Source organism: Copadichromis virginalis, linkage group LG4 (genome assembly GCF_057382275.1).
Source record: "Copadichromis virginalis isolate Kocher_CV1m ecotype Utaka linkage group LG4, C_Virginalis_male_GT1.1, whole genome shotgun sequence".
NCBI lineage: Eukaryota > Metazoa > Chordata > Actinopteri > Cichliformes > Cichlidae > Copadichromis > Copadichromis virginalis.
In genome coordinates this window covers 20,265,473-20,284,064 of record NC_140621.1, presented here as the reverse complement: position 1 = coordinate 20,284,064, position 18,592 = coordinate 20,265,473, and the positions used below count along the sequence as shown (strand labels likewise).

The following is an 18,592-nucleotide window of genomic DNA, read 5'->3' as shown; positions in this document are numbered from 1 at the left end:
CTTCTGGCTACATGTAGTTGTGCAGTTTATTTTCCTCCTGCTGTTCCTGCTTCCATCATTCCAGGAGCGAAACACATGATGTAATCGCTAGACCCAAAGATGCAACGTCAGATCACCCCACTCTGATTCTGAGCTTCTCATTGGACGGTTTTACTGGTTCTACAGGAGGAGTCGCTAATTCGAGTCAAACAAGCTTGGCTGTCGCTAAGCGCACGCCCCACACGATTATAATTGGCTATTGGTGGCAAGCCCACAATAAACATGTCCATGCTGTATACAAAGAGAAAAAAATATATTTATTTATAATCAATATTATAAAAGATATTCAGAACTGTATTAAGCTGCTCTGGAATCATAACTTAACTCGTTTATGCTGTAGTTAGCTTTTTTTACATACCCATCAAATGTAACCATATAAATATTTTCTAGCCACGGCATCACTTCTTCGATTACTGTAATTATTTGTTGTTTTTTGTACATTATCTGATTTTTGTGTATAAATTGTGTTAGATCGTGGCCGTATACTGCACATGCCCTCACTCATTTACTCAAACAATCAAAACAAGCCTGAGAAACAGGGACGTGGGAATCTAGTTCAAAGGAGGGTGATTGGCTGGGGCAACTGTCAATCATCATCGGTTGGATGGGTTTCTCTTGCTACCGCTGTAAGCAAGTTAGTAGTGAATGAGCGTCGGTGTTTGGCTTGGTTTGACAAGTTTCCCAGGATGATGATGGGGCTAGTTGTGAGCAGTTAGTTGACACAAAAGTTACAAAAATAAGAAAAGTTGCAGCTCGCTTTGCGCATGTGACGAAAGGACAGGGATCTTGGTCCTTTTGTCAAATGTAAGGACTCAGAAGTTTCCGATTTCGCCGACAGTCAGTCAAGTCTACACTGGAAAGCCCAGACACGACAGTAAAGATGAACAGCCTGTCTTTTGACGATCATTCGTTGGATAATCTGGATCCAACACTGTCGCTTAACGACCCCAGTGATATTGACACGGCCCTCCTAAGCGACATTGATGGTAAGAAAATATAATGGTTGCTGCTGGCTTAAAACAGTTGCTAAAACCGGTAACACCGTACGTGTTATCATTCCTTTTCGTATCTTTAAGTGTTCTGCATGTAATAATCACACTAACAACATCACTTACAACGACATTCGATACAAAGACATCTTTTAAATAAAAGCTTTTAAAAGCTGAGAGCTAGCTTTCATCATCCACTGTTAGCTACATGCTAACTATCAGTGAGCAAGTATATGGAGGCTAGCCGGAAGTGATATTTGGGATGTTTTGTTAGTAATTTATAACGATGATTCTTGCAATATCAGAAGTCGTCTGTGTGTCTTACTGTTCAATAGAAAAATAGAAGCGCATTTCATGAGGCGAATATGTGACACTAACGTACAGCTAGCTTCGTGTGCGCCCCGCCCCCAGCGTGCTCCATAGACCGGGGTTACTGTCGTTCATTCCTCTCTTTTTGGGTTCACAGAGCCTCACTTGACCGATTTGACAAATATTTATGTATTTATGTATGCCAAATTAATCGGTTGAAAACTAATCTAGCCATATGCTCTGTGGACGACTTTATTTGTTTTCTTGCGAATATAGTGCTATCCACGTGCCCGTTTTTGCAAAAAACAAACAGCATATATAGTATGATTCATATATAAAATTCGTGCAACAATTTAAGCCTTCAATCGAAATCACAAGAGTATTTCGAGTATTGTTAAGATTTGGAGTTTTCTGTCAGTCTTCTTAAATTGGCCAGTATGTGTTTTGTGATAGGGGGCGACGTGTAAATAAGATAACACGCACTGCGTAAACAGTGTTCATACCCTGCGGCCGTGCTCTCCATCTCTCTGACTTTGACCGACAGTAACCCTCTGTGACACTGCTCGATGGTAACCTCACACTCATTGCCACAGGCAGCTCTCCCTCTCTTTTCCTGTCTTGGGCTGATCGGCATAGCAAGTCTCCGAGATGCGCTCTGATTGGCCAAGAGCGATCACCTCATACACAACACTGCTTCACAAATCCAGGCTGCTCGTTTTTTTTCTTTTTTTATACTGCAGTTACAACATGAACTCAGAATCACTTAACAGAGAAATTAAACGCGGTCAACTGTCCTTGTAAAAAATGCTGTGAAAATTATTTCAGTGTCTTATGTCTTTCAAGAGCACACTGCTTCCTAGAATAAAAAATGATTAGTGAACACGTGCCATCTCACTTTTTTCCATGTAAAGTTTTTTTTTTGTCAAGTTTTAAATCTTTGTAATTAGCAAATCTTCTGGAAAAGATACATATTAAAATGTTTTATATCTTTTAGATCATGCTAATGAAAACCTACAAGTCCATATGTGCACGAGCACAAATTAAGATTAATAACTCATTAATAATATACCACTTGGATTCTTGGACCTACAGCTGCACGCACATGATGAATGGCTTGATAAACTTAAAGTGTGAAATGTACTGTATACCTGTACCTGGTATTTCTTGCTGTGTTTTCTAACGCAACAAGAGGCAGTCTTTCTTGTAAAGTGTGTTTTTTAAACTGCGTAAGACACCCCATCTCCTGCTGGGATATTTTAAAGTAGTTTTCTAGTAATTCTTTGAGTGTTAATGGAAAATGTGATGAAACAAAACAAAATTTAGTTTTTAGCAATTTTAAACTGCTGTAGTCATAAGTACATGTGATGTACTACATTTACAGTCATGTGAAAAGAATGGATTCTATAAAAGCAGAAGTTTTTCTGGTTCGCAGTACATGGGTTTGTGGAAGTCCCAAATTCACCTCACGGTCAGAGAAACCTCAAAAAAACACATGAGCTACATAATCTACAGCATATTAAATTTTAACATTAATGACAGTAAAGTTGGAAAGAGACTGAACACAAATATGGGTTGAAGTTTAAAAAGCACATGCAGGAGCAAAGTTGCAGCTAAACAAACCAGAACAGTTTTAGAGCAATAATTCATAATGCACAACATCACACAGCATATCTGTATAAACACCTAATATCAACTGTTAAGCATAGCGATGGAATGGTGATGACTTGGGGGTTGTGTTTGGAACAACCTGCATTGATTGAGTTGACATAAACTCCTCTGTATTTCAAAGTATTCTAGAGTTAAGTGTGAGGCCATCTGTCCGATGCTTGGCCGAAATTGTGTCATGCAACAGGACAATGCTCCCAAGCACAGCAGCAAATGTACAAGATAGTGGCTGAAAAAGGAAACAGTCAAGGTCTTGCAGTGACCCAGTTGAGGTCCAGACATCAACGCGGTAAGAAAATGCCGCGGGGAGACTTTAAAAGAGCTGTGCATGAACGAATGCCTGCAAAGGTCTGAACGAAACTTTTTTTACAGGACTGCATAAAGCCCCTTTAAAACCTTCTTTTTAATGCAACTTTGTTTGTTGCCATTTAGCTTTTTTTTTTTTTTTTTTTTTTTTTAAACCCAATACCAAAACACGCTTCAAGGTGATGCTCCTTTCTATTTGAGCATCACATTGGCCTTATCCATTTTTATGCATTCCCACTCTACACTGCAATTATATATTAATAATAATACTTAGATATATGATAACTTGCGTTTTTATTTTCTTTAGCATGACTGAAATTGTTGCCAGTGATGTTTGATCATAAACAGTCACAGCACATGTGGGTTGATTAATTGGTAATTAAAGTGCAGTTTGCTACTGAAATGGATAGTACGGTAATTCAATCTCTAAACAAGTTTTCTCGAGAAATTTACAGTTCCTATAGATTTGATCTTGGTCCATATTTAATTGTTTAAAGCTGGCAAATTGCTATAAATTTTCTACTTGAACAATAACATTCACAGTGGCTGTGATTTGTCTTCCTGTTTAGACATGCTCCAGCTCATCAGCAACCAGGACATGGAGTTTGGAGGACTCTTTGATGCCCCTCCATACACCACGGCTCCTCCCATACAAGAGATTCATGGTTTGACTCAGACCATCACCTCAGCTTCCCCCCCAACCACCACTACCACACCTCCATCTTCATCTTCCATCCTAAGCAGTAACCCCCATCTGGATGCACTGCTGGGCCCTCCTATTACTCGTAGCTCGTCCAGCCCAGACAAAGCCTTCCAGCCTCCCACCTTCCAGCAGTCTCCCCTGGCCCAGGTACCCAGCTCCACCCAGAGGCAGCAGCCGTCCTCCCCACAACAAGCTCAAAGCATCAGACAGACCCAAGTGGAGCAACCCCAACCAGTTCTCAGCCCGTCTGCTCCTTCCCAGGCAGCTTCACCTAATGGCTCCCCAGGACCAAACCCAGCATTCAGCTTAACGCCTCAGGCACTCTTCACCTCTCCTGCACCCCAGACTCCACCACAGACAAAGCCTCAGGCCCGGACCAACTACAGCAGCCCAAACAGCTACACAGGTAAGCCCTCTCTGATGGTGATGATTGAGTCATAGATTATGTGCGAGTTAGATGGTAGGGGGTATCAAACTGTGCTTTAAAAATAAAACCTTTAAGGGAAAGGATGAAAATAAAACTGTGATGTTATTGTAGTGTGTTTCTTCACATAGAGACAAGTTCCTTGACTTTGCATGTCTGATGTTGGATCTTTCTAATCCAGTTCTGTCTGCATCGTTGACCAGCAAGCTTCCTGCTGTCTTTAGCTTTTTACAACTTTCATTAACCTGGCTTAACCAGTTTATTTTGTTCTGTAATTTACAGTTAAAGTTCAAGGTTTTTGAACCTTTTTTTGCGCAGTGAAAATGACAAACCTCTTGTGTCAGGTATTCAGTGAGGGGGAAAAAATGGGTTATTAAGGAAAATGTTAATATCTCATTTTTGTCAATTGTGATTTGATTAAAATATGTGATGCTAACCTTTCAGTCGTTAGACTTCTTTTCAACAATACATGCACTGCTGTTTTACCGACTTTTCAAATACAAACAAATGGAATCTCATAGAGATACATAACCTCATTTACCAGCGTTATTTTTCTCTAAAGGAAAAAAAGGGGAGAATGACAAATTGTCATCTGTGAAGGAAAAAAACTCCAAGTGTTTATTTATATTTCTGTTAAATGCTGAGGATGTTTTTAGTGGCTCACATAAAGCACATTTGTGTTAACCATGGAATCTAGCAGCTGATGCCCAGTGCCCTGCAAGTTTGCTGTTCACGTGCATCGCATTTATCAGGACACTAGGTCATTTAACCTCGCATGATTTCTAATTAATGTCGTAATCTCATAGACTTTGGTCAGCTGCGTAAGAGTTTGCAAGTGAAATGAAATTTATGTGTGTGGACAAGACGTGGAACATTGGTGGGTACACAGTAGACAGTCCACTGCATGTGCATATCTTTATCCATGTCTCTTAAAGCTTGGTGGAGATAAGCGAAAGTAGCGGCCATATCATTTGGAGAGTATCGCATTTATAATGAGTCCATAGTTCACCTTTTGCCTACAAAGTCTTAAAACTAATGCAGTTTTGATGAAATTAAGAGTTCAGGTGTTTTTTACTTTTAAAGCTGGCGGTTCTTTTGGAAGCTTAAATGTTGAAATGGGTAGTGTGCTACTACACCGTTAAATGATCACGGAAATTTTAACACAAACCATCAAATACTTAACATATAAAAATGTTACTTTCAAGTTGGAATTGCTCGGATTTTACTTCAAATTTTACCTGTGTGATTTAAGTCTTTTTGGCATCAATGTGTTGTTGTTTTTTTCTAGCTGGCAGTCCCAGCAGTGTGAGCACTCCTGCCACCAGTTTGTCATCCTCACCGCCGAGCATTCAGCCAGTGGCCATTCAGGCTCAGCTCCAAGGGCTGACAACTGCATCTCCTCTCCTGACCACGTCAACAAGCCCTCCGGTTCAAACTGTCGCAGCCCACGTACAGCAAGTACCTGTAAGTGTGTGAAGGTGTTCTCTGAGCGAGCCTGGATGGACTTAAAAACGAATGCACTGCAGTCCTCGTTTACGTAAATGAATTTTCGGTGCATCTATCTGCCCTGGTGTCCTCAGGTGTTGCTTCAGCCCCAGTTCATCAAGGCCGAGAGTCTACTGCTGACCACTTTGAAGCCTGACCCCTGCATGGTCACTACTGTAGCTTCTCCCACTTCCCTGGCCACCACCACCCCAGCACAGAGCACTTCGCTGCAGGTAGATGCACAATATGAACTCAAACCTAATACTGAAGTCACACAGTGCACCGCTGTCGAGTTTACACCCACGCTGTTAACCCTGGCACTTACATCATCCTGTTTTCTCAGGCATTCATGGGTGGGGGTACTTTCCTGACTACAGTGCCTGTCATGGTGGATGCTGAAAAGCTTCCCATCAACCGCATCGCTATCAGTGGTAAGCCGGCTGGCCAGCCACACAAAGGGGAGAAGCGCACCGCCCACAACGCTATTGAGAAGCGGTACCGCTCCTCCATCAATGACAAAATCATGGAGCTGAAAGACTTGGTGGCTGGCACTGATGCTAAAGTAAGAAGCACGTATTTACAAGCATCCCATGCTTTTTATGCCATATTCTTTTTTTCTTTTTTTGTCCAGTTGTCTTTTTCATGAACAGCAGAGGTCTAATAATTCGGTTGGTCTTTTTCTTTCATTTCTAGCTCAATAAATCTGCAGTACTGAGGAAAGCCATCGACTACATCCGTTACCTGCAGCAGACTAACCAGAAGCTCAAACAAGAGAACATGACTCTTAAAATGGCAGCCCAGAAAAACAGTATGTGCTTAAAATGCTCTTTTCTTTATTCGTCAACAGCCTCTTGGGATTTTATTTCAATTTCTTGAAAGTCAATCATTCCGGTAACCTTTAACAACAATGACTGCTGATTTTTTTTTTTATTTTTTTAATCCTGAAAAGACAAATATAAAATGAAATGAAGTGTATTGTAGGGTTTTCTTTTCTTTTGTACCCTTGATTGACCCTCTAACTACTCCCTTCATCATCTTTTTTTTTTTTTTAAACCCCTTTTCTACAGAGTCTCTTAAGGACCTGGTTGCCATGGAGGTGGATGGACAGGCTGATGTGAAGAGCGAGCTGCCCACCCCGCCAGCCTCTGACGTGGGTTCCCCAACTTCCTTCTCTCACTGTGGCAGTGACTCAGAACCTGACAGTCCAATGGGAGAGGACACAAAGGTATGCAGAGCTCATTTAAACTAAACATTTGAGATGAGGGTTCGGGATAGAGATGCAAGGACAGATGGTTTGTTCCCATTAGGTTTGCGTTTGAATGAAAGTTAGGACTCTGTAAAATATATATTTGAAAAAATCTGAATTTGCAAATCATTCAAATCCTGCATTGACATGAAAATGATGCGAAGAAAACATTTCAAATTTTGAAAGTTTTCTTTCTTATTTTGAATTCGAGGCCAGCAAAAGCAAAGCGTTTAAAGACAAATGTAGATACACCGGCATGTTTCCCGCTGGTTTGCGTCACCTTTAAGCAGGCGCGAGGGAACCGTGGAGAACAGTTGCTGTAGTTCTGAAAGCACAATCTTTTTCTGTGCTTGCTTGATATAGGATTTCAGCTGCTCAGCAGTCTGAACATTTGGCACATTGTGAAAGGAAAAACACAACAACGGACGCTCTGTGGGTGACAGCCCTGTCAGAATGCAGGCAGGTCAGTTTAGCTGCCAGACTCTCTGCAGATGGATGCATGCAATTTGGTAGTGTGCTGGCAAAGTGGCCAAGCCCTTCATTAAAAAAAAAAAAGACATTGTCTTGATAGTAGCATATGTTAGTGTTAATGGTGCCTTTTATAAGATGGGCAGCAGCTGTGAATAAATGTTTAGAATAGGTTTTTTTATGGATGCAGGGACACCAGCACAGCACTGGTTAGTGGACTCATTTGAGCCCATGCGGTGAATTGATGGGTTGGGAATGAAAATTAAGATACATTAAATTGTTGGAAGTATTTGTCCACACAGTTCTTCACACTGTGATGAATCCCCAACAGTTTTTTTTTCCATAGACTGCTTTAATGATTTGCATATTCTCAAAATAGAAAATGAGATATGGCTAACTGAAACTAGATAAAACCTGTTTTTGCTGTGCTTTGTTTATTCCTTTATGCATATGGTGCCATCTGTATGGGATTTCTTTTGTTTATTGGAACAACAAGCCTTGGTTACCTTTCACATTTGAATAGATACAGATACCTGTACCTGGGCTTTGGTACTGTTTTTTGGTATTTTACTCATTGTGACATAATAAATCCAAGATTTCTCTTACAAAAATAAGTCCAAACTTCTCACTTGAAACATTTTGTTATTTAATGCTTTGGTCGCTGTCTGGCAGTGAACACCGGGTTCGGACAGTCTCGGTCGTTGTGTCCTTGGGCAAGACACTTCACCTACCGCCCACTGGTGTTGGCCAGAGGGGCCGATGGCGCAACATGGCAGCCTCGCTTCTGTCAGTCTGCCCCAGGGCAGCTGTGGCTACAACTGTAGCTGCCTCCACCAGTGTGTGAATGTGAGAGTGAATGAATAGTGGTATTGTAAAGCACTTTAAGGGCCCCGAAAAGCGCTATATAAATGCAATCCATTATTATCATTATTATTATTATAACACATTTAATATTAATTCTAAGCTATAATTAGTTGCGATTATCTACCAATGCTTTGGATATACAATCTCACATGACGTGTATGTTTGCCGTAAACAGCACGCGAGTTAAAATTTCAAACAACACAGTGAAAAAAGTCCTGTTTTTTTTGCGTGCAGCGTGTCCGACTTACTAATTAATTACCTGACGAAGATTTTTCATCATCGTCATCATCCATTGGTTCACACTCTTGTACACTGGTGACAGATGTGCTAAATTAAGCTGCAGTGATTGTGAATTTGGCTTTCGGGCTATCAGATCTGGTGCATTCTTCGAGCTGTGTTTTGTGTTTGACCAGGTGTTTCCTCAGATTAGATGCATTGCCGTTTCCAGCTTTGCATTTTGCACTACAAACGTGGGAGAGAACATTGTCTGTGCCGAGCTCTGAAAGTGTGAGCTCGCCTGAGTCTGTTTTTGGCTCGTCACACCGCCATTGCCTTGCGTGTGTGCTTGCCGGAGTGACGTCACGGCAGGAGTGACGTCACACGAACTCGGCCTATTTCTTCCTTTAACCCAAATGTGCTCTGGTGATAAAATTTGGCATCAGCTGATTTTTGTGAATTGGAGTTTGGTCGGTGCCATGGTGACGGCTTAAAGCACCTCACCTTGCTAAACTTCCTTCACAGGCGCTCCCATGAACAATCTAGGAAACTGTTGCCAACAGAAACCTTGACCACACTGCAACTGTCAGTCTTAATAGACACAAAAAAAAATACAAACGTGATTCTTTTGGCTGCGAAAAAATTCTCCATGAACACCCATGATGCTTGACAGCTTGTGTACAGCGCTCAACTATTAATCAACCACTATAACACCTCAAAAATGTAATTACTCATACTTTTTGTCAGATTGATGTTGCTGCCTGAATTAATAAACTGAATAATCACAAATGTGTCCTTCTGGATTCTCTCGTGTGTCAGCCAAATATAGGCACGCCGGACCAGTCGACAGCAGGTGGCAGTGCCGTTGGCATGTTGGACCGTTCCCGTATGGCGTTGTGCGCCTTTACCTTTCTCTTCCTCTCCCTCAACCCTTTGGCTGCTCTGTTCTGTTCATCGGGTAGCAGCTCATCTGGAAATACTGAAGCTGTAAGCACCCATCACGCGGGCAGGACCGTCCTGGGTGTGGATGTCGCAGGTACAGAGTGGGGAAAATGCTGGGAGGGAGACAGATGGCAGTGATTCAAATTTCACATAATTAGCTCTCAATAAATAGATTTTCTTTGCAGTTAAATGACTCTGTGTTGTTTATAGCTGACTCATGGGGCTGGATGGATTGGATGCTCCCGACTATACTGGTGTGGTTACTGAACGGTATTCTGGTATCAGGAGTTCTAATACGGCTGTTGGTGTATGGAGAACCTGTAACCAGACCACATTCTGGATCATCCGTCTTGTTCTGGAGGCATCGCAAACAGGCTGACCTGGACCTGGCAAGAGTATGCTTCTTTTTTTCTTTTCAACGTGTGCCCAATTGACAAAGTGTACTGATCCACAAGGAGGAATTTGACCATATTTAAATCAGAAATCCTTCTGAACTCTCACAGAATCTATAAAGTGGCTCTTCGTCTGTTTTCTCTCACTATTTATCTTTTACACTTCACAGGGAGATTTTGCTCAAGCCAGTCACAACCTGTGGACTTGTCTGAAGGCTCTCGGTCGCCCCTTACCCACCTCCCAGTTGGACTTGGCCTGCGCAGCGCTCTGGTCTTTGCTAAGATTCTGCCTCCAGCGTCTATGGGTTGGCCGCTGGCTAGCTGCCAGGGCAGGAGGGCTGCGATCTGATCGCCCCCTGCAGGAGGATGCCTGCAAAAGCAGCCGTGATGCCGCCCTGGTTTACCACCGCTTGCACCAGCTTCACATGACAGGTTGGTCACCATAAGAGTCCTGCTTTTAGATCAGATCAGTGTGACACGCTGGACATTAGGAGGTGAATTGTCATTCATTTCAAAGCGACTCAGCAACATTTGAAGTAAGGTTTAAAAAGCATTGCAGTCTTTGCTGTGCAAAAAGATTCTGTCTAAAGATAAATTCCAGTTTAAATAATTTTTGTGAATATTTAAAAAAAAAATTTGTTTTCTTGTCTTCGATCTGTGCCTGCAGGTAAACTGAATGGCAGCCACCTCTCAGCAGTGCACATGTCTTTAAGTGCAGTGAACCTTGCAGAGTGTTCTGGCTCATGCCTGCCTGTGGCCTCGCTGGCTGAGATCTATGTTTCTGCGGCTCTACGAGTCAAAGCCAGTTTGCCGAGGGTTCTGCATTTCACCTCTGTGAGTCCCTGTTGTTTGCACAAGCATGCTCAGTCATTTATAAGCAGTGTTTTTACCCCGACTCTGTTTCTTTTGTGCTCACGTGATGTAACAACAACCAGTTTTGAGTTGACATTCTGTTTAATTTATCTTTCATGGTTAATAAACATTCACTGAGGTGATTAAAGATCCTGCGATCTGTCCTAACGTGTAATATTTTAAACTACACCGAACCAAAACCTTTTTTTTTTTTCTTCCTTCTTTTGACAGCGTGTGTTCCTGAGCAGTGCTCGTCAAGCTTGCCTATCTTCCAGCGGCAGTGTCCCCCCAGCCATGCAGTGGCTTTGTCACCCACTAGGTCACCGCTTCTTCGTGGATGGGGACTGGGCTATTCGCAGCACCCCTAAAGAAAGCATCTACAGCCAAGCTGGCAACACTGGTCAGTGAAAGCAAAAGTTTGCACTCAGTCTATAACTGTGTTTTTACAATACCTAATTTGGAATCCTCTTGCCTACAATATGCAGGCACATTCTGATGTTTATATTTGTTATTGGTTTCCCTTGCAGTGGATCCTCTGGCTCAGGTGACTCAGGCATTTAGAGAACACCTCCTGGAAAAGGCTCTGTACTGTGTGGCCCAGCCTCGCGGAGAGAAAAATACAAGTCCGGGAGACGGGTGAGAAATCAAGACGGGCTTTCATATAATCGATTCTTGTAACTTTTGGTTCGTTTGCTTTTCTTGGCAACAAGTTACGGTTTACTTCTCATAGAGTCGCCAACATACAAAGAAAGGAATGAGGATAATAAACGCAGAATTAAATTTGGCATTTAAAAAGAAAACCCTTTTGTAGGTATGTTTTATTTTAACGATTTGTGGGGCAAAATAACCATTCAGTGTGTGTGCGTGTGTGTGTGTCCTCAGCGAGTATGCCGATGCCCTGGAATATCTCCAGCTGTTGATTAATGCTTCAGATGCGGCTGGTGCCACCTCACAGTCCTTTGCTATTGGGTCCAACATGGCAACTGTCACAGGTATGGCTATGGAAACTGTCGTTTCTGTTTGCGGTCTCATTTGTATTGAAAAGTAATCTTTGACAGTGTATCTTCAGCGCTTAAAAACATTAGCGATCACTAATGGTACCGACTTTTTAATCTGGTTAAAATTTGCTTTTAGAAAAATCAGAACTTGCCTCTAAATGTTTCTGTTGCTTAAGTACATCAAGCAGTTACACTGTCTAGATGCGTACTCCTTACTTCACTGCTACTTATCTTTTTTGCAATAATTGCATTAGCCTTCTCTGCACACTGCTCTTTCTTTACTGCGCGTGCAGAATAAGAAGCTGTGTGACAAAGTTCATTTTTACACTACAGAGATCAAGTAGCTTGATTTCCCTTTGACTTCCATCCTCCCACCGCTTTCCTTTGTCCTTACTGATCACTGATCTGAGCGAGAGAGGGCTAGGTGAAAGGGAGGCATTCGCTAGATTGCTTCATCTATCTTCAGCACTGTCAAATTGGTGATCACCTTGAGAGGAAGGAGGGAGCGGGAGGGATGAGAGACTGTGCAGGGATTTTAATAGGAGACTTTTCTTGGCAGAGCCTCAGGTTACTCGCTACATGTTTTAGAAGTCTGTGTGTGTTGCCCTGTGTTAAATGGAGTACTTTTTCCTTGTGAGGGAGTCGTCAAAATCCTCCAGGGTAGAAACAGATTGATTCAGAGGTCAAAATGCAGACAGCAGCTGTCTGCACGGGTGCACCGCCATGCATGCTAAATGTGAAAGTGGACACTCTGGGATTTAAATATCTGCATGTTTGTTTCTGTCTGAGGGTGTCTCAGCTTTGACTGTTTTTCCTCTAATATCCAGGCTGTGACCCTCATTCTAAGTGGTGGTCCTCAATCACTGTGGTGATCATCAACTGGCTCCAAGGAGATGATGCCGCAGCAGAGAGACTGTATCCGACGGTTGAGCACCTGCCCCGCAGTCTGCAGAACGCAGAGTAAGTTAGACGTATAAAGATGTGAATTTGGAACTTTGCCCTGCAAATGCCAGGCTAAGGACACACACCCACCCACCCTCTAACACTTACACCACTTTAACCTGTGTCCTTTGTCTGTTGCCCGCCCACCACTCTCTTTCTATCAGGAGTCTTCTGCCCAAAGCCTGTCTGAACACATTCAGGGCAGTGCGAGCTCTGCTGTCCAAGCCAGAAAACTGCCAATTGAGTCTGAGCTACAGTGACAAGGCCAGCGCCCTGCTCCGAGACAGCCTCAACCTGGGACCACACTGTCATAGCTCCAGTTTAGACAAGGTACGCACAAAGAAAGGCACAATCTCTTCCAGATTTGTGCACGTAAGTGATGTTTATTACACCTAGGAGGGACATTTCATTAAGGTGGCAACATCTGCACGAGGGGAAAAAAATGCACAAGAATACTTAAAGTGTCGGGAATAGTTACATAGTTATAAAGTGATTAAACGATGCACGCACACAGACACGTGCACCTTTGTCACAGTACAAAGCGACACACTTCACCAGACAGCGAATTCCTCGCAGCATCTCCACTCTGCGATGCTGCAGTGTCCTACCCTCTGGCACTCAGCAGATGGTGATGCTGGTGGATAGGTAGCTCACAGCGGTGTATGTGCATGGCCAGAGCTGCAGTGCATTGTAGTTGCATTGCATGTGTGTCTCAGCTGAGTGCAATGTACCTGCAGTGCAACACAGAGCTGGGCCACTCACAGCAGAACACACACTCGCGTAGGAGAGGTGGAAAATGTCCTTTAGCGTCGATTAGAGATGCATAACATAACGAAAAGTGACTGTTTTAATAATAGCAGCTGAAACTATTTGTAGATTAACATCCTGAGCAAAATGTGATGGATATTACTTATTTTTATAAACTGGAAGCGGTGTTGTATGACAAACATGCAAACATTTTTTTAGTCTAATTCTTGGTGTTTTTCAAAACATGACATATTCATCATACTTCAGTATCCAGTTCTGAGGTCAGTGGAGACTGGGGCTTTTTTTCTCCCTTTTCTTTTCATTTTTGTTTTTAAGTTGAGAATATTTGAGCACTAAAGCTAATTATTTCTCGCTAGGTTGTCCAGTTGCTGTTGTGCGATCTGCTGCTGGTTATGAGGACAAATGTCTGGCGTCTGCAGCAACAAGGGGCCACTCCCACGGGACAAGGCTCAGCGGGGACCAGCGGCCCTGCGGGCATTCAGCAGGCCTCTCCACCAGAGCTCGTGGGCTTTCAGCAAGACCTCAGCTCGCTACGCAAATTGGCACAGAGTTTCAGACCTGCGATGCGAAGAGTATGTAAAACCTTGTCACCACATTCTGTCTTTTAAGTTTTCTCTTTTGGTTTATCAAAGCTCTGTGCTGGGCCTAATATGAGGGAAGAGTTTGTGCTAAATCTGAAGTTTGTCTCAACTGAAAACTATTTCAGTAGTTGCATACAAAGACACTGGATCTGAGTGCAGCATGCTATCCAAACCAAAACATGCTAAGATGAATCTTAAGATGCTCTTTAATGAAAGTGTAAAACACAAATCTGCTGCATATGTATCGTGAATGAGTGAATTAAAAAGAATAGAATTTCTTCACTTAATAAAGGCACAGAGCAGCACATTGGAAATGGATACAAATATAATCCAGTGCACGTATTTGCAGGCAGTGCAGGGTATATATAGTTCTCTGTGAGGTTGGGAGGTGTTACAGCACACACATGCACGCGCGCACACACACACACACACACACACACACACACACACACACACACACACACCCACCCACACACACACACACACACACACACACACACACACACCCTGAGGCAAGCGTTTAGCAGCATTGTTCACAAGACTTCAAAGTCTCTCAGAGGTTGAGCCGAGCATTATGTGTGAGTCATCATCACTCGCTGTCGTCCCTCCTCCTCCTCCTCTTCTCTCACCTCTCTCTCTTTGCACTCCATCCCTTTCCAGTTGTTTCTCCATGAAGCTACGGCCAGGCTGATGGCGGGGGCCAGTCCCACCCGCACACATCAGCTTCTGGATCGCTCACTGCGGCGCAGAGCAACACCCGGAGCCAAGACAGGTGTGTGTGTGTGTGTGTGTGTGTGTGTGTGTGTGTGTGTGTGTGTACAATATTACTGTGGATTTGATATTTCATTCAGTCTGCACTGGTGATTCTGTTTTAATAACTCCTGTTGATATTTTTAATTTGGTGAAGTAACAGAGAAAGCTCTGAATATTTATGTCACTCAGTCCTTATCTAATCCGTCTGCTTTGAAAATGTATTTCTTTATTAAGTCTAGTCAAAAAAGGGCCAGCATTTAATAAGTGCAGCTTCTACATTCTGTGGATGTGATGCTTTTTCTTGACTTATTTTTTATTAAACTAAGTATATATCTGTTTGAGACATTCGGAGATCCTCCTGAATTGCTAGAAAACAATTTCTTTACATTATTTTCTAAGGTTCTTTAGAATACTTGATAAATGGATAAACAGGTGAAATCCAATATATTTTAATATATTTTACACTAAAAGCAATCTATGGATTGTTAGACTCAATTACTTTAGTTTTTTTTTTTTTTAGTATTTGCTTTATTTACCATTCATTTAGCTTGTTTTGTGGCAGACAGAGAAGCTGGGACATGCTGTTGATTTGTCATTGTGTTTATAAGTGATGGTGGGAGGCTTTTTGGAGAAGGGCAGGCCATTTCAGTTTTCGTTATAAATCAGATCAGTGATTAAACTCTGTTTGGCTGTTGCTGGTTAACGACATCAAAAAGATCACCCGAAATTCCACAGTAACTAACTGTTTTTGTTTTTGTGTGTTGTGTGTGTGCAGAGGAGTGTGAGATGCGGCCTGGCCAGCGGGAGCAGGCGGAGGCTGTGATGCTGGCGTGCCGCTACCTTCCTCCGTCCTTTCTTTCGGCTCCGGGCCAAAGGGTGGGCATGCTGGCCGACGCTGCCCGCACCCTGGAGAAGCTGGGAGACAAGAGGACCCTCCACGACTGCCAGCAAATGATCATAAAACTGGGCAGCGGCACCACTGTCACCAACAGCTAGAGGGGGGTGGGTGCTGAGAGACACGCATGGACGTTGTGTACATATATATATATATATATATATATATATATATATATATATATATATAAACATCTGTAACATATAAAGTCACACAGACAGAAGACAAAACCATACAGTCTCTCTTTGGTGAGCAGCTATCGAACAGATTTGTACAGATTCATATCAAACTGGATTTTCTTCATGCGTTGTCCCTCCCATCACCCCAGTCAAACAACAAAACACTTGTCGAGTTCGCACTCTTGTTGCTGCGGATTATTAAAAAAAACGATTTTCCTCTTGTCAAAATAAAAAAATAAAAAGGATCCCTTGGTGAGAATGTGTTGCAGTGCCACAGTTTGCCCACAAAGAGGAGCTGTCGTGTCCTAATGGAAACTGGAGAGGGTGAGAAGTATGAAAGAGGTTTTTGCCCTGCGTTTACTGGCGTATCCCCACTCGCCCCACTTTTCTTTCGTTCTTTTTTTTCCCGATTAGCGGAGAGCTTAGTGGGCTGGAGTGGCGGGCTGCTCTGATTGGTTGCAGAATGAGGCATCTGTGTTTTTGTGGGAGAAAAACGAGAACTTGTATTGGTCTGAGCGCGTGGGCTTGTGTGGTGGGAAAGCACTAAACCGTAACTGTCGAGGTAAATAAAAAAAAAAACAAAAAAAAAAAACACAACAACAACAAAAAAAATCATGCCTCACAAGCTGAGCCCCGTTTCTCTATCTGCACTAAGCCTGTGAGGCTGATTTCAGTGAGATAAGTAATATTATGGCTTTATGAGGTTATTTTCATAGAGGTCGCGTTTTGTTTGTTTTTTCCTTCTTGTTTTGCTGTGTACATATTTTAATATGTATTTATAATCTTATGATCTTTGATCAAGCAGTATTTTGCATAAGAAGAGTGATTTAATGCCTGTTTTTCCTTTTTTAATCTTGCTTTATTTTGCAGTTTTAAACTAGGCGCTGCATATCTTGTGCGGTATCAGGTTAGCGTTGCATACCCATGCGACTGTCGTAGGCACTGGCTAGTTGTAAATCAACAGCTCAAGCTAAACATGAGCTGTTGGTACAACTTTTTGTAGTTTGTACAACTACAAAAAGTTGCGTATGTCATGCAGAAGGTTTTGAAATAATTAACTTTTTTTCCTTTTGTTCCAAAGAAAACCTGTGACAAATCTTTTCTTTATTTGTAGCTGTAATGTTACTTTTTCTTTCAATTATTGGTTTCTTTCCTAGAGAAAGCACCATGTTTTAATTTTTAAGAGGATTGTTTTGGGGGGGTTTTTAACAAATTTTTTGACATGTCCCAGGACCAGTATATTTTTTTTATAGCATGTGACTAATGTGAAAGACTGAAAAACATGGGATTAAGATGACAGTGATGCAACCATGTCTGAAGGTAATGTTGATGTAGACCTTTCAATGACATGCTTTCATCTCTTCTATGTTCTTCATCTATTCCTTTTCGTCATGTAAATATTAAAATATTTTGTAAAGAAGAAATGAGCGTTTCCTGTGGTATTTGAAACAACTGGGTAATACGGGTTGAAAAATGATCAATAATTAAAAGTCTTACACTAACCTGAGATGATGTCTGCATTGTGTCTGGCTGAAATTCTAACTCAGATATGGACTAATGTCAGCAAAGGCTCCATTTTTCGGGTTGAGTTTCACGCAGGATTCCCTTCCTGACATAACCCCAAAGGGGACTTGTGTCTCCAGCTGGAATCGAACCAGTGACCTTAAGCTTGCCAATAAATGTGTTGGAACACGTCATTAGGTGCACCTTCCTAATACTGGGTTAGAACCCCGTTTATTACTTTGTGGCGAATTCAACAAAGTTCCTCTGAGATTTTGGTACATATTGGTGCGATAGCATCACGCAGCTGCTGTAGATTTGTCGAAACATTCGGATACAGTGAACTCGTCATGTTCAAGCAGCCAGGTTCATATGATTTGAGCTTTGTGACACAGTATGTTATCTTGCTGGAAGGACCCATCAGAGTTGGTACACTGTGGTCATAAAGGGCTGGATATGGTCAGCGACAACACTCAGGTAGGCTTTGGTGTTTAAAGAATGCTTGGTTGCTGGTAAGGAGCCCAAAGTGTGCCACAAAAATCTCCCCCACACAATTCATGCTGTTTTTGCCTACCAACCAAATGTCATGACAGAAATTGAGATCCATCAGACCAGGCATCTGTCGTCCAATTTAGGTGACCCGTGAGAACTGTAGCCTCAGTTTCCTGTTCTTAGCTGACAGGAGTGGCAGCCAGTGTGGTCTTCTGCTGCTGTAGCCCATCTCCTTCAAGTTTTGACGTGTTGTGCAGTCAGAGACGCTCTTCTGCATAACTTAGTTGTAAGAAGGAGTGATTTGAGTTAGTGTTGCCATCCTATAACTCCTCTGACCCGCAGCGTCAAGAAGACCTTTTCTGGTGTTTAAACCTTCTGTTTGTGAGAGGCAGCCAATCAGAACAAAGTTGACTTAATTATTGTTTCAGTGAGAGGTTGAGATGATGTTTTGAAATGTGACTGATGCAAAGCTACTCTAGCAGAGTCCAAGAACAAACGTATGGAGCTGAAGATGAGCATTATGGGTCCTGTTAATTATAATAAATAGCAGAATGTTTCTGTATGATTTCTTATCATGTTAAGGA

The 18,592-nt window shown here is 42.3% G+C and overlaps 1 protein-coding gene across 1 annotated transcript; it reads left to right on the top strand.

The window, feature by feature from the left end:
* The first annotated feature begins 633 nt into the window (after window positions 1–633).
* srebf1 (sterol regulatory element binding transcription factor 1) lies at window positions 634–17,440 on the top strand. The gene is made up of 19 exons (XM_085454094.1): window positions 634–1,025; window positions 3,878–4,417; window positions 5,724–5,899; window positions 6,016–6,153; window positions 6,264–6,482; window positions 6,614–6,728; window positions 6,988–7,145; window positions 9,534–9,750; window positions 9,867–10,051; window positions 10,219–10,480; window positions 10,716–10,882; window positions 11,132–11,300; window positions 11,428–11,536; window positions 11,783–11,892; window positions 12,726–12,858; window positions 13,005–13,170; window positions 13,965–14,180; window positions 14,850–14,961; window positions 15,718–17,440. Exons 1-19 carry the CDS (start codon window positions 920–922, stop codon window positions 15,936–15,938), a joined length of 3,519 nt encoding a protein of 1,172 aa, XP_085310220.1. The 5' UTR covers window positions 634–919; the 3' UTR covers window positions 15,939–17,440.
* The last annotated feature ends 1,152 nt before the right edge of the window (window positions 17,441–18,592 follow it).

Bases quoted from the DNA above. Each gene is read 5' to 3' on its own strand.
- srebf1 (XM_085454094.1), top strand. From the start codon at position 920: ATGAACAGCCTGTCTTTTGACGATCATTCGTTGGATAATCTGGATCCA. The intron at 6,154-6,263 runs GTAGATGCACAA...CTGTTTTCTCAG, and splicing joins CACAGAGCACTTCGCTGCAG to GCATTCATGGGTGGGGGTAC. The intron at 12,859-13,004 runs GTAAGTTAGACG...TCTTTCTATCAG, and splicing joins CGCAGTCTGCAGAACGCAGA to GAGTCTTCTGCCCAAAGCCT.